This window comes from Entamoeba nuttalli, assembly GCF_000257125.1.
Source record: "Entamoeba nuttalli P19 unplaced genomic scaffold asmbl_6142, whole genome shotgun sequence".
Classification (NCBI taxonomy): Eukaryota; Evosea; order Mastigamoebida; family Endamoebidae; genus Entamoeba; species Entamoeba nuttalli.
In genome coordinates this window covers 11,472-24,216 of record NW_008577911.1, presented here as the reverse complement: position 1 = coordinate 24,216, position 12,745 = coordinate 11,472, and the positions used below count along the sequence as shown (strand labels likewise).

The 12,745-nt window shown below is 25.2% G+C and overlaps 10 protein-coding genes across 10 annotated transcripts; 6 read left to right on the top strand and 4 right to left on the bottom strand.

The window, feature by feature from the left end:
• Positions 1-223: 223 nt before the first annotated feature.
• On the top strand, positions 224-1,792 carry ENU1_148350 (hypothetical protein; the record flags this gene model as incomplete). Its single annotated transcript, XM_008860544.1, has 1 exon — positions 224-1,792. One exon carries the CDS (start codon positions 224-226, stop codon positions 1,790-1,792), a length of 1,569 nt encoding a protein of 522 aa, XP_008858766.1.
• A 76-nt stretch (positions 1,793-1,868) lies between these two features.
• On the bottom strand, positions 1,869-3,656 carry ENU1_148340 (hypothetical protein; the record flags this gene model as incomplete). Its single annotated transcript, XM_008860543.1, has 1 exon — positions 1,869-3,656. One exon carries the CDS (start codon positions 3,654-3,656, stop codon positions 1,869-1,871), a length of 1,788 nt encoding a protein of 595 aa, XP_008858765.1.
• Positions 3,657-3,850: 194 nt separating this feature from the next.
• ENU1_148330 (hypothetical protein) lies at positions 3,851-4,158 on the top strand (the record flags this gene model as incomplete). The annotated part of the gene is made up of 2 exons (XM_008860542.1): positions 3,851-3,961; positions 4,015-4,158. The coding sequence occupies 2 exons, from the start codon at positions 3,851-3,853 to the stop codon at positions 4,156-4,158; spliced, it is 255 nt and encodes an 84-aa protein (XP_008858764.1).
• Positions 4,159-4,393: 235 nt separating this feature from the next.
• Positions 4,394-4,981, top strand: ENU1_148320 (hypothetical protein; the record flags this gene model as incomplete). The annotated part of the gene is made up of 1 exon (XM_008860541.1): positions 4,394-4,981. One exon carries the CDS (start codon positions 4,394-4,396, stop codon positions 4,979-4,981), a length of 588 nt encoding a protein of 195 aa, XP_008858763.1.
• Positions 4,982-5,092: 111 nt separating this feature from the next.
• Positions 5,093-5,647, bottom strand: ENU1_148310 (Ras family GTPase; the record flags this gene model as incomplete). Its single annotated transcript, XM_008860540.1, has 1 exon — positions 5,093-5,647. One exon carries the CDS (start codon positions 5,645-5,647, stop codon positions 5,093-5,095), a length of 555 nt encoding a protein of 184 aa, XP_008858762.1.
• Positions 5,648-6,161: 514 nt separating this feature from the next.
• Positions 6,162-6,614, top strand: ENU1_148300 (ribosomal protein L31e protein; the record flags this gene model as incomplete). Its single annotated transcript, XM_008860539.1, has 1 exon — positions 6,162-6,614. The coding sequence occupies one exon, from the start codon at positions 6,162-6,164 to the stop codon at positions 6,612-6,614; it is 453 nt and encodes a 150-aa protein (XP_008858761.1).
• Positions 6,615-6,694: 80 nt separating this feature from the next.
• ENU1_148290 (hypothetical protein) lies at positions 6,695-7,796 on the bottom strand (the record flags this gene model as incomplete). Its single annotated transcript, XM_008860538.1, has 2 exons — positions 6,695-7,506; positions 7,556-7,796. The coding sequence occupies 2 exons, from the start codon at positions 7,794-7,796 to the stop codon at positions 6,695-6,697; spliced, it is 1,053 nt and encodes a 350-aa protein (XP_008858760.1).
• Positions 7,797-8,334: 538 nt separating this feature from the next.
• On the top strand, positions 8,335-8,493 carry ENU1_148280 (hypothetical protein; the record flags this gene model as incomplete). Its single annotated transcript, XM_008860537.1, has 1 exon — positions 8,335-8,493. One exon carries the CDS (start codon positions 8,335-8,337, stop codon positions 8,491-8,493), a length of 159 nt encoding a protein of 52 aa, XP_008858759.1.
• A 1,179-nt stretch (positions 8,494-9,672) lies between these two features.
• On the top strand, positions 9,673-11,319 carry ENU1_148270 (hypothetical protein; the record flags this gene model as incomplete). Its single annotated transcript, XM_008860536.1, has 1 exon — positions 9,673-11,319. The coding sequence occupies one exon, from the start codon at positions 9,673-9,675 to the stop codon at positions 11,317-11,319; it is 1,647 nt and encodes a 548-aa protein (XP_008858758.1).
• Positions 11,320-11,402: 83 nt separating this feature from the next.
• Positions 11,403-12,374, bottom strand: ENU1_148260 (hypothetical protein; the record flags this gene model as incomplete). The annotated part of the gene is made up of 1 exon (XM_008860535.1): positions 11,403-12,374. One exon carries the CDS (start codon positions 12,372-12,374, stop codon positions 11,403-11,405), a length of 972 nt encoding a protein of 323 aa, XP_008858757.1.
• Positions 12,375-12,745: the final 371 nt, after the last annotated feature.

Sequence of the window (12,745 nt, the reverse complement as noted above, 5' to 3'; positions counted from 1 at the left end):
TAACAGCATCAGCTTCAAGACATAATGAATAATCATATAAAACATTTTGTTAATAAATGGTTTAGAAGAAACAATAATACATTACGAAAATGAAAAGTAAACATAATTTTTCTTATTGATTTTTTCGTTAATATTTCTTTCAAGAAAAGGTATTTTTAGCTGAATTTCATTAGATTTTTTTAAATTCTCAGAGCCAATAATTTTCAGATCTTTGTATGTACAAATGAGTTCTCAACAACAAGTTGACCATTTACTTCGAGAATCAGACAAATGTAAAGTAGAGACATTACCAAGAAGACCCACTCAGTCAATTCCAAACAAAAAAAAGATGAGTAAAGAAGGGTTTGAAAAGAAAAAAAAAATGACTTGTGAAACAAAAGAAAAAGCATGTACTATGACAATTGACTCAAAAGATGAATGTGTTTCTCCAAGAAGACACCCTTTTTATGGAGGATCTCCTATGCCATGTATGATGATTGCAGAAGAATTGAACAAAAGAAATAAACGTGAACCTACCAAAAATGCTCTTATCAGAGAAAAATCAAAGGAAAAGTTAACTATGAAGAAATCTGAAACAACTGCCTCACAACACCAACTCCCTCCTCCTGTTGATGGCTTTAAAAAACCATCAGAAATAAAAAAAGCAACATCTCCTAAAACTACATCTACACAACACCCTCTTAAACCTTCACCTTATAATCAAAATAACCAACCTCAAAGACCAGTTTCAATGTATTGCAAACCTCCTGGAAATGAATTAAAACGAGAGCGATCAGGAGCAAAACTAATGGCAGAACAAATAACACAAACACCAGCATTTAAAAGCAAACCCATTGTTTCAGAGCACACTAAACCAAACCCAATCCTTCCTACACCAAAACAAATAAACTCCAATACTTCAGAACAAAAACCAAAGTGTGAGACAGAAAATGCTCCAATTATTTCAACAACCAAATCACCAAAAAAAAATAAGTCACTACCACAACCACCTATGGAAGTACTAGAAATTGAAGAAAAAACTAATTCTAAAGATCCTCAAAAAAAACCAAAACCATCTCTTCCTTCAAGAAAACAAAACCTCCCTCCAAAGAAGGAAAGTATAACAACAAAACCTCCTTCAACGAATGAACATAAACCAAAAGTTCCAGAAAAAAAAGAAGAACCTATTACAGATTTTAGAAGTGTTTTGTTTAATGGAGGAAAATCATTAAAAGAAGGAGAAAAGAAAGAAGAAAGCAAATCTCAACTTCTTGAAAAAAAACAGAGTCACATTGAACCAATTAAAACAACTACTCAAAAACATGAAAGACAATCCCTTCCTTCAAACCCAGAAAAGAAAGAACGGCACAAACCAACTCTTCCAGCACGTAATACTCCTTCAATCGCTCAGCCATCTAAACCTTCAACACAACCAAAAAAGAGTTGTTTGGATACTTCAAAACAAGAAAAGGAAGATAAGCCAACACCACCACCACCAAAGAAAGATAGTATAAAACCAAAAGTTCCAGAAAAAAAAGAAGAGCCTATTACAGATTTTAGAAGTGTTTTGTTCAATGGAGGAAAATCATTAAAAGAAGGAGAAAAGAAAGAAGAAACAAAAGAAATAACATCTACCAAACCAATAACACCTCCTAAAAATAAAATTGTTGGATCACCAACTCAATCACCACAACCAAAACATTCAACAAAACCACCACTCCCAAAGAAAGAATTTAAAAAAGAAGAAGAGCCAATCACTGATTTTAGAAGTGTTTTATTTAATGGGGGAAAATCATTAATGCATGATAATTAACAAGAATTGTTTATCTTTTTTTTTCTTTTAAATTTTCTATTATAAATAATTTATAAAATGATAAAACAACCAATTATTACTTTCCACTTAATTTTTGAGCCTGTTGTTCATTCTCTCTGGTTTGCATATCCAAATTATATTTTGAAACAATGAAAGCATCAATAATTTTATGGAACTCTGCCATATCTCCAGCAAGTTCTTCTTCAAAACTTGCTTGTTTAATTCCAATAATATTAACAATAACTTTCATTCGTTTAATAACTGATTTAAGCATATTTACTTCTTTTACTTGTAAATTGTTGGAAATAGTATTAATCCTTGCAATTTTCTTTTCTAAATCATTAGCTCTATCAACACTTAAGAAATATTCTTTAGCATTAATTAATTTTTGACTTTCTTTACTCATGTCAAGTAATGTTTTCTTTATAGCAATTTTCTTATATAATTCATTTAAAATTTTATTAATTCTTTCTTTCTTCATTCTCATTTCAACTCGTTGAACTTTAAATTGTTGTTGTCTAACTTTTTGATAATTAAGTAATCTATTTTCAAGCACTTTAATTTTAATTAATAATTCTTTTTTATGTCCATTAACAATAATTAGTCTTTGTTTTAGTTTTTCACTAGTATTTGTTCTCATAGCATTTTTAATTCTAATAATTCTATTAAACACTCTTTGTAATTCTTTAACATTATCAGATAATCGTTTAAAAGCTTTCTTTTCTGCTTTAATTCGTTTATTTTCATAATATTGTTTTTCTTCTGCTTTAAAAGTACTTACAACAACATCTTTTTTTCTTCTAATTTCAGCTAATTTTCTTTTTATTTCAATAACTTTTTCTTTTGCTTCATTAACAAGATTTTTTTGTTCACGAATAATTCCTTGACTAACCTTCTTTGTTTTTGATTGATTTAATTTACCTTTCATTTGTTTTAATTCATAACGTGCATCTTTTATTTGTTGAAGAAGATTTGATCTATCTTGTTTGAGTTGATTAAGTTTAGAGTAAAATTCTTGTTTAGCTGCTGAAAGTTTAGGTGAATCAACAAAGAGTTCTTCTTCTCTTTCAATTACATCTTTTACACTTTCACCTAAAAATGAAATACGTTCTTTAAATTGTTCCATTTGACTTTGTAATTTAGGAAGATGTTGTTTTGTTGCATTTTGCATTTGTTCTTTTAATACAACAACTTTACTTTCAAGAATACTTTTTTGTTGAGCAAAACGTTTTTTATCTGATGCTAATTGATTTGCTTCTTTAAGTAATTTTTTCTTTTGAGCTAATAAACGTTTTGTATTATCATTTTCTCTTCTAATCTTTTCTTCTACTCTAAACATTCGATGTTTTAATCTGAAGAGTTGATTCATAATTCTTCGTTGATTTTTCTTCATTAATTTTAATATACCTTCAGCTTTAGTGTATTTCTCTTTCATTGATAGAAGTATATTTTCATATGAAACTTTCTTTTTTCTTAATTGTGAAATAATGGTTTGACTTACTCTTTTATCAGGTTCACTAGCAGCTTTTTGTGCTTTATTTTTTAATTTATATATTTGATTTGCCATTTGTTTTAAATTTATTTTAGCTTTCTTTGTTTCTTTTTCTGCAACACGTAATTCAACTACTTGTTCTTTCATTTTATTTATTTCATTGGCCATCATTTGTTTCTTTTTATTTAATTCATTTTGTAAGTTATTCATTCGATTCTTTAATTCAGCAATTCGTTTCCCATGTTTACTTTTTACTTCTGTCATTTTTTCTGTAATTTGTTTGATGTAAGAGTGATACTGTTTATCATTATTACTAACTGTCTCAATTCCATTTGAAACTACAAATACTAAAAGTATTAAGACCAACTTCATAATATTATAATTTTTTAGTTTCTTTTATTTTTTATTTTTTTTTTTTTTTTTTGACTTTTGTTTCTTTTTCATTATCTTTTTCTTCTTTTCCCTTCGTTTTTCTTGTATATTATTTCTCTTAGTAATTTTCTTTTATTAAAATAACAAAAAATTTTAATATTTTGTTTTTCAAAAAAAACTTAAAAATTCATTTGATGCAACAACCACCTCAAACTGGAACGAAATTTGCGACAGAAAAAGATGTTAAACAAGCACTTGATTGTATTGATAAACAACAGTTACTTAGTGCTATAGAAGAAGTAAAAGTTTGTATTCTAAATAATCTTGGTATTAATATTACTCAAATACTGATTAATAGAAACTTGTTCAAACTGATCGTAAAAAAGCAAAAACAATTCTTTCAGAAAATCCATCATTAGCCTATGGGATTCTTGAAGCTTTACATACAATGCAAATGATTGATAAACAAACCTATGACGCACTAACTGGGAATAATCAATGAATGTTTTTCTTAAATTAATCTTTTATTTTATTTTTTTTTTAATAAGAAAAGTCAAAAATTATGAGACATCTTTTGTTGAAAAAAGAATATTACTCTTTTAAACAGAAAAGATTCAATCTCATTATGAAATTGACAAAGCTAAAGTAAAAGATAGTACTACTTAAACATTCTATGAACAAAAAGAAATCATTCATTAGTTATGTTCATTATTATAATCCTTCTTTGTTTTAATGCCATGGGAAAAGAAAGTTTTATCTTTACTGATGGTAAAATGAATGATGGATGGCATATTGATACTGAATACTTGTCGCCTACATTAGTTTTTATTAATGACACTAGTTATTACAAAGGAAATATTAAAAAAAATGTTCAATTTATTAATGAAAAACCAATAAATACTCAATTAAAAACTATTCAATTTGTCTTGTACTATGAAAGTACAAATACAAGTGAAGTACCAATTATAATTACTGTTAAAGGTAATACTTTAAAAACTGGTAGACGTACACACACTTCACAAATTAAAGTAATTCCAAATACTGAAAATAATGTAGTTGTTCCAATTACTAGTTCATCTATTCAAAATATAACAATTTCAGTAAATGAAGATGTAGCTAAGGGGGATTTTGTTGCTTATGTTGGAGATGTTAAATTATCAGATTCAACTACCTATGTTCCTGTTAGGCTTGCAGAAGCATCAGTATCAACCCAAAGTGATAATGGTCAATTAATTATTTTCAATCCAATTGAATGGAAGTGTGACAATGGAATATCAGGTATACTTGTTTTATCCATTTTTACAATTTTGATGGTTCTTCTTTAAATAATTGAAATTTTCTTTTTATTTGAAAATAAATTTTTTACAAGGATAAAAAAAAAAAAAAAGAAAAAATATACGAACAATACGATTAGAGAACAAAGATGTCCGTGTTTTTTAGAAGAGAGAACATCCACCACTCTTCTTCTTTGGTTTAGTTTGGTTCATAGCATTAATTCTTTTAATAAGAGTAGTGAAAATGTCTGAAATCCTAATTTCAGCTTTAGCAGAAACTTCAAGGAACTCAGCTCCATATTTATCTGCAAGAGCTTTTCCATCATCTTGTGAAACAATTCTTTGACTCTCAAGATCACATTTGTTACCAACAACAATAATTGGAACATTTTCTGTATCTCTAACTCTAACAATTTGGTCATGAATTGGATCAAGATCATTATAAGTAGATTGTGCAATAATGGAATAAACAAGAACAAATCCTTGTCCAGTTTTCATATATAAATCTCTCATAGCAGTAAATTGTTCAGTACCGGCAGTATCTAAAATTTCAAGGACATATTGTTGTCCATCCAAATCTAATTGTTTACGATAAGAATCTTCAATTGTTGGATCATATTTAACTAAGAAAATGCCTTGTACAAATCTAACTGTAATTGATGACTTTCCAACAGCACCACTTCCTAATACTACAATTTTGTAGTCTTTCACTGGCATCCCAAAGAATGATTTGATTTTTCAGTTCTTTAAACTATTTAAATATTTATTTTTAACTTGACTTTTAATTGCAACCTACTTTAATTTTATTTTTAAATTATTTTTTTTTCTTTTTTTTTCTTTATTTCTTTTTCTTTTTGGTTACCACGTGATTTTGTCGTGTTTTCATTATATCAATTATTTCTTTTTTAAAAAGACTTTTTTGTCTGTTTTTGTCTAAGTCAAATTTGAAAAAAAAGAATAAATTAGAAAACCCTTAATTTTATTTTTACTTTTTTATTGTTTTGTTTCCCTGGTTTTTTGTATGAAATCTAATGAATTTTAGAGAAAAACCATTTTGGAGTTTTTTCAGAATTAACAATCACTTTTTTAGTTTTCGTTTTTCAAGACAATGGTAATTCAGAAAAATAACAATAATAAATAACAAAAAAGAATAATATGATTAAAAAAGAATAAACGACTTGAAAGTAGAAAGAACTAAAAAAAGGAACTCTAAAGGGTTTGAGAAGTGAAAATGGCTGAATCAACCACAACTAATCCACGAGTATTAAAATATAGAGCTGCTAATAAGGCACGAAAAGAAGCCAAATCTAGTAAAGTTGGAAATAAGAAACCAAGTAAAGAAATTAAAACAAAAGAAATGGCACCAATTACTCGTGAAATGACTATTCATATGCATAAATATCTTCATAAAGAATCATTTAAGAAGAGAGCACCAAAAGCCATTAAAATTATTAGATTCCTTGCAATTAAAACTATGAAAACACATAATGTTAAATTTGATATGGGATTAAATCAATTTATTTGGAGTCAAGGTATTAGATCAGTTGCTGATAGAATTAGAGTTAGAATGGCAAGACTTCCAATGGAAGGTGAAGAAGGTAAATTTTATACTCTCGTTTCATACGTCCCAGTAGCTAGTTTTAAAGGACTTGTTACAAAAACAGTAGAAGAAACAGAAAATTAAGTGAAATGTTTTAGGACTTTTAAACAACAATTTCTTTAAATTTAAAGAAAATAAAAAGAAAAAAAAGAAAATAATTTAAATTAAATGAGAGAAGCAAATTGAGCTAATACTGTTTTAGGGACTAAAGTATTTTCAATTCCATCTAATCCATGACGATCAATACAAGAAGTATTATTAATAATTAAATTTTCTAAATGAGTAGGTAATTCAATTGTAATTTTTTCATCAAAACGAGCTTCATTAATAAATAAATCAGAAAGATAATTTAATGAACGAAGTTTAATAATTTTACTATTTCCAACATGAGCAATAAAATTATTTCCTTGAATTTCAATTTTAAAAGGAAAATACTCTTTTAATAATTTTGAAAATTGAGTATCAAATACCATTTGGTTAGAAACTTGAAGATAATAATCTGTATAAAATAATAATATAACTCCTTTCTTTAAATAAATATCATGGAATTTACCTAATCCATTTGTAAAAATACCAACATTTATTACATTAGATACTTGTTGTATTATTGGAATATCTTCATCTCTTAACCAATTTAATCTAAATATAATTGTTGTACGTTCTGAATTCATTCCTTTTACTAATGACCATAAATATTCAAGATGTTGTGTATCACAATCAATAATTACTTTATGTAAATGTCTTAATTTCTTTAGTCCTGTTATAAAATTTGTTATTATTTCTTTTGAAAGTTGTTTTGTTACTCTAATTCTTATTTCTCTTAAATTAATTAATGTAGTTATATCTAAATTCTCTTTAAATGAAAGATCAATTCTATAACTAACTATTTTCTCCTTAATTCCATTTAAATTTTTATATTTATTAGTACTTGGTTGATTTAAAAAGAATGGTATCTCAAATAATTTATATCTTTCTACTACTTTATTTAATATTATCCTTTCTGAATTTATTCAATTAAAACAAACATTTATTTAATTCTATTTTCTCTAATGAATTGATGTCAATATGAAGTGTTTCTAATCCTCCAAATATTTTCATTTCTTTATTTAAATTATTAAGTCGTGAGTCTAATAACATAGTTTCTAATGACCTTTCTTTATAACATGGATTAATTTTTGTTCTTCCAATAGCGTCATCACAACTATGACACACTTGATGAAAATTAAATAATGTATGAAGTGAATCTAAATATTGAATCACTGACATTAAATATACTGTCTCTAACTTTGTTGGTGTTTTTTCCTATTAAAATGAGAATATCTTCTTTCTTCCTTTTTTGTTCTTCAAACAAACCATTTAAATCTTTTTTATGTCGATCTCATTTTCTATTTTCTCTCTTTTCTTATTTGTTTTCTCTTTTACAATCTCATTCCTTTCTCTTTTTTTTTTTTAATTTTTTTTAATTTTTATTCCTATTCAAAAATAATAACAATTTGTGTTAAATATTGATATTTTTCTTTTTTAAAAAACATTACAAAAATTAAATGTTATTTCTAAACTTATTCTTTTCAATGTATTTTCTATGTAAAAGAAGAAGTTTTATATTTATCATCATCATTTTTTATATAATTCTTACATTTGTCACTTATTTAACTTCATTATTACTCTATTTCTAATTCTAAGAGAAATAACAAAAAAAAAACCTAATTTTTATGAATTTCTAAAGTTCATTAATTTTATGGTTGTTGAATGTTTTTTTTTAAATAAGTTTCAAAATAAGAACTAATAATTAAAAGTTGTTCAAATGTTACAACCAAATTTCATTGTTACTTGGATTTGTGGTATTTTATTATCAGGAGTAGAACTTGTTATTGTATTGTTTCATTGTCTTTGTATTGTAGATATTCAAACTGATCAATTATCTCCAGTAGATTTTTGTAAAAGAGTTAATCCGTTTGTTTAAGTTATTATTTCTGTTTGATTCTTTTAATGGATTTATTAGTTAATTTACTCACATAATTTAGTCTTCTTGTCCCAGAAGTTATCATACAACTTATTTTAACCCTCATTTATATTCCACAATTTTTTATCTTTGAACTTCTTTTCACTATTCCATTATTGTCATTAGATATTTATCATTTCTTTAATGCTTCATTTAAGTATAACCCTGTGACTGTTTTTACAAATATTCATAGAAAAGAAGTGATTGGTTATTTAAAAATTTGTTATTATCTCCTTTTTATCTTCATTTCTATTGGAAGAATTCTTTTCCACGTTATTACTTCTGAATAGCAAAAAAGAAATTGATTATTTTGATTTGATTTCTTTTGGTTTTAATATAATTTATTTTCACATTTGTATTTATTAGAGTATTTCTACTTTCTTCTTATAATATTATTTACTTAACGAAACTTAAACAAAAGCTGAATTTACTAAAAACGTTAATAATTTATCGTAATAGAACCACAAAAGTAAATAACATAACTTCTTTATAATTGTCTCTTTTTCTTGATTGAATTTTCTCTATCAAATGTATGTACAATAATACTTGAATTTTATTTTATTTTTTTGCTTTAGAAAAGGAGAGTTTATATGTTAAGGTACATGCCTTACAAAGTATCTTTTTCTTTAATGGAAGAATAATGGTTGAACATCCTTTTAATTAGTGCATTTGAAGGAGTTAACATTGGACTACTCATAACACGGTTTGTTTTGAAAATTGAATTGAGTATACTTGGTTGTATGTTCTTTAAAAGTGAAAATTTTCACAGTATATCATTTGTTAATGGAATAATTCTTAAATTAACTAACTAAAAACTTTTGTTAATTTTTTTCTTCAGTTTTTAGAAGAAGCATTTGATAAAAGCATAGATAATTCCTCCAATGCTTAAACAAAATATCCAAAGAAATGAACATATCCAAAATTCTATTCCTATAGAATTGGTTTCTATAAATACAGCAATTGGAGGACAAAATATACATAAACAAAATAGCATCAATTTGTTGTATACCATAAATAATTTTAAGAAATGGATTATGAGTTGATAGATTGAAATTAAAAAAAAAATTTTAAAGGTCATTTCATCATTATAATATGATTAGATTCTATCATATCTTAAAATCTTCAGATCAATTCTTATAAATGAGTAGTACAGTTTTTGAAATTATTCATTCTACAACGTGTTTATCTACAACAAAATGTAAAATGATATCTTCATTAAAAAATACATTAAACCAGCTTGAATATACACAATTATATCATTATTACCTAAACCAAGAGAATGAAATGGTTCATAATGAATTACTTCATTTTTTTATCAATAACTTCAATACTAATTGTCTAATTTTAATAAAACAAGAAACTGATTTGAAGATAGAGTCAGACAAATGTGTTTTACTTCTTCTTCAAATTGTGTTGAAAGAACCATCTTTAGTTTTATGTCAGTCTTCTCTTTTTTCAATTAATGATTTATTCCAAGTTTGTTCAAGACATTTATTAACAAAATCATTAGTTGATTTAATAATCCAATTTATTACTCTTCTTCAATCGAATAAATTTTTGTTAAATAAAGTTTCTATAGACGAATTATCTTTTCATAGTATGATTAAAAGTCTTTATTTATTATTATTAGATTCTTTGGATTATTCTGTTTTTATTTTATTTAATCAATACCTTTTATTATCACCTGTAGAATTAATAGCATCATTATTTAATCATTATAATATTGATCATTTAATTCAATCTACTTTATTATCAAAAATATCAGACCAATGTATCCAATTCCTTCGTATATTAGTTACTACATTATCAAATGACTTTTTAGAGAAATACTTTTCTCGTTCTCCATTATGTGATTATTTGATTGAATCTTTTTTTGAAAATCCAAATAATGAAGTTTTAATTACTTTATTAACTTATACCCAATTATCATCTTCTATTGCATTTCAAATATTAAAATCTTTACCTCCTTTCTATCACTGTATTTTATTATTGCCTCATCTTATTCATTATATTCCTAAATCCGCTGTTATTGAGTACTTTCAACAAGTTATTTTTCATCTTGATGGGCAAACATTAGACAACAAGTTTATTGAAATTCTTCTCTCTTTTAATGAAGAATCTTTATTAGATATTTCTTCTATTATTCCACAAATTATTAAATATATTGAAGATAATGATTTAGAGCAAATAGAACAAATCCTTAAATTAATTCACCTAATAACATTACCACAATATTATTTATCTTTTTTGATAAGTGGTGGTTTACACGTATTGTTAGATTATGGTTGTGTTGATCAGTTATATTCATTACTCAAATGCTCATTATTTGATTTTATTCCAACTTTTCTTTTAAATAAAAATGATATTCCTAGTTCATTCCAACAACTTCAGTTATCTATAGACACTACTCCATCATTAGCAATTCTTTGGTTATCTTTATTGTCTGAACCACTTTTTTCTATTGACTTTATTTCCACTATCCAACCACAAGATTCTATTGGTTCTGAATTATTATTATCAATTCAATTACATTTGAAAAGTAATTGTACTCAACAATTTCCTTCTATTCTATTTGGTGATACTCCTTTTACAGGAACTTTATCATATCCATTTCTTGATGTTCTTCTTTCAGAAGAAAATGAATTTCTCATTCAACAAAATAAAGAACTTATTATTGTTTCAATTCAAGGAATATTAGATGATCCCTCCTTTACTTTTCTTTCGTTTAAAGAGAAGCAAGAATTTGAAATAAAAGTTGAATGGGTAAATTTCATATTAAGTAAATAACATATTCGGTATTTTTTGAAATACTTTAAAATGATTAAAAAAAAGAATTATTTTTTGTTAAAAATCAGAAAGAATAAACAAAATTAAATTAACCCAACACTTGAAAGAGTTGGTAATTGTTGAGTAGTATTATTTTCAAATGGTTCAAAAGAAACTTGCCAATTGTTATAAGGAATAAAAGTAATGACATCAACTACCTCATTAGTGAAAGTATAATTATTATTAAAGGATATTTCTTGACTATCAAAAGAAACAACACTAATGTTTTCATTTTTTATAATTTCTTCTTTGTTGCCTTCCGTTTTAAAACTACTAATATCTAAAGAAGGACTAATTGAAGAGTTACATTGTTTTTCAATTATTTTGTTGTTTTCTTTTTTAGTTTGAGATAATAATATTTTATCAGGGGTAATAATCTTACAAATATATTGAGTAATATCATTTGATCTATCACCAAATGTTCTGAAACAAATTCCAAGCTTATTATAATCGAAAAAAATAGGTTCTTCACGTTTAATATCTGCTTGATCAAAAATATCTCTAATTTTATGATTAATCATTTTTCCAAGTTGAGAAATTGAAGAAGTATCTTCTAGACATATTCCATTTCCTACTAAACTAGAAACACGATTCATTTTAACAATAATACTTGTTGATCTTGTTTTTTTAAACTTAATAGAATATCCTAAATGTCTCAATAAATCAGTAAGGAAGTTATTAGTTGAGGAAATGACATTTCTTTTTTCATATTTTTTTCTATCTTTCTTTTCTGGAGAAATTTGTTTCTCTTCATTAATTATAATTTGATCAGTAATATAATTAAATAACACTTCATAGTCACCAAAATGTATTGTTTGAATTGTAAAAAATAATGCTTCTGGATCATTTTCTGTTCCAGTATGTGTTTTTCTTGGTTTTAATAAAGTAAATTTAACACCATGAGACATTAATAAAGAAATACATAATGCTTCTTGCTCTCCTTCAAATGAAGTTGAAATTCTTTTGGCAATTGTAAGTTTCTTTGGTTCCTTTGAAGCTTTGACTGAATGTTTCATATTAACTATTATAATTAGTTCAAAAAACTTCATTTTAAATGAAGTTTATATTTTTAGTTCTTAGGAAAGAATAACGTCATTTTTTTTTTATTAACACTTCAAAAAAACTTTTTCCCCTTTTTTTTTTCATTCATTACTATTTTTATCTTTTGCAAAATATTAGGTTCGAAGATGGCATATCAGAAATACCAAATATTAATACAAAATCAAATAATGAAATATCAATTATTAACTGATTATGATGAAGTATTTTAATAAGAAATAAAATAAATAATAATAGAAAGAATGAAGTAATGTATTATGAAAGAATAATAACAAAAGAAAATGATATAAATGATGGTATTAATAATAAATGAAATTATATATAATAC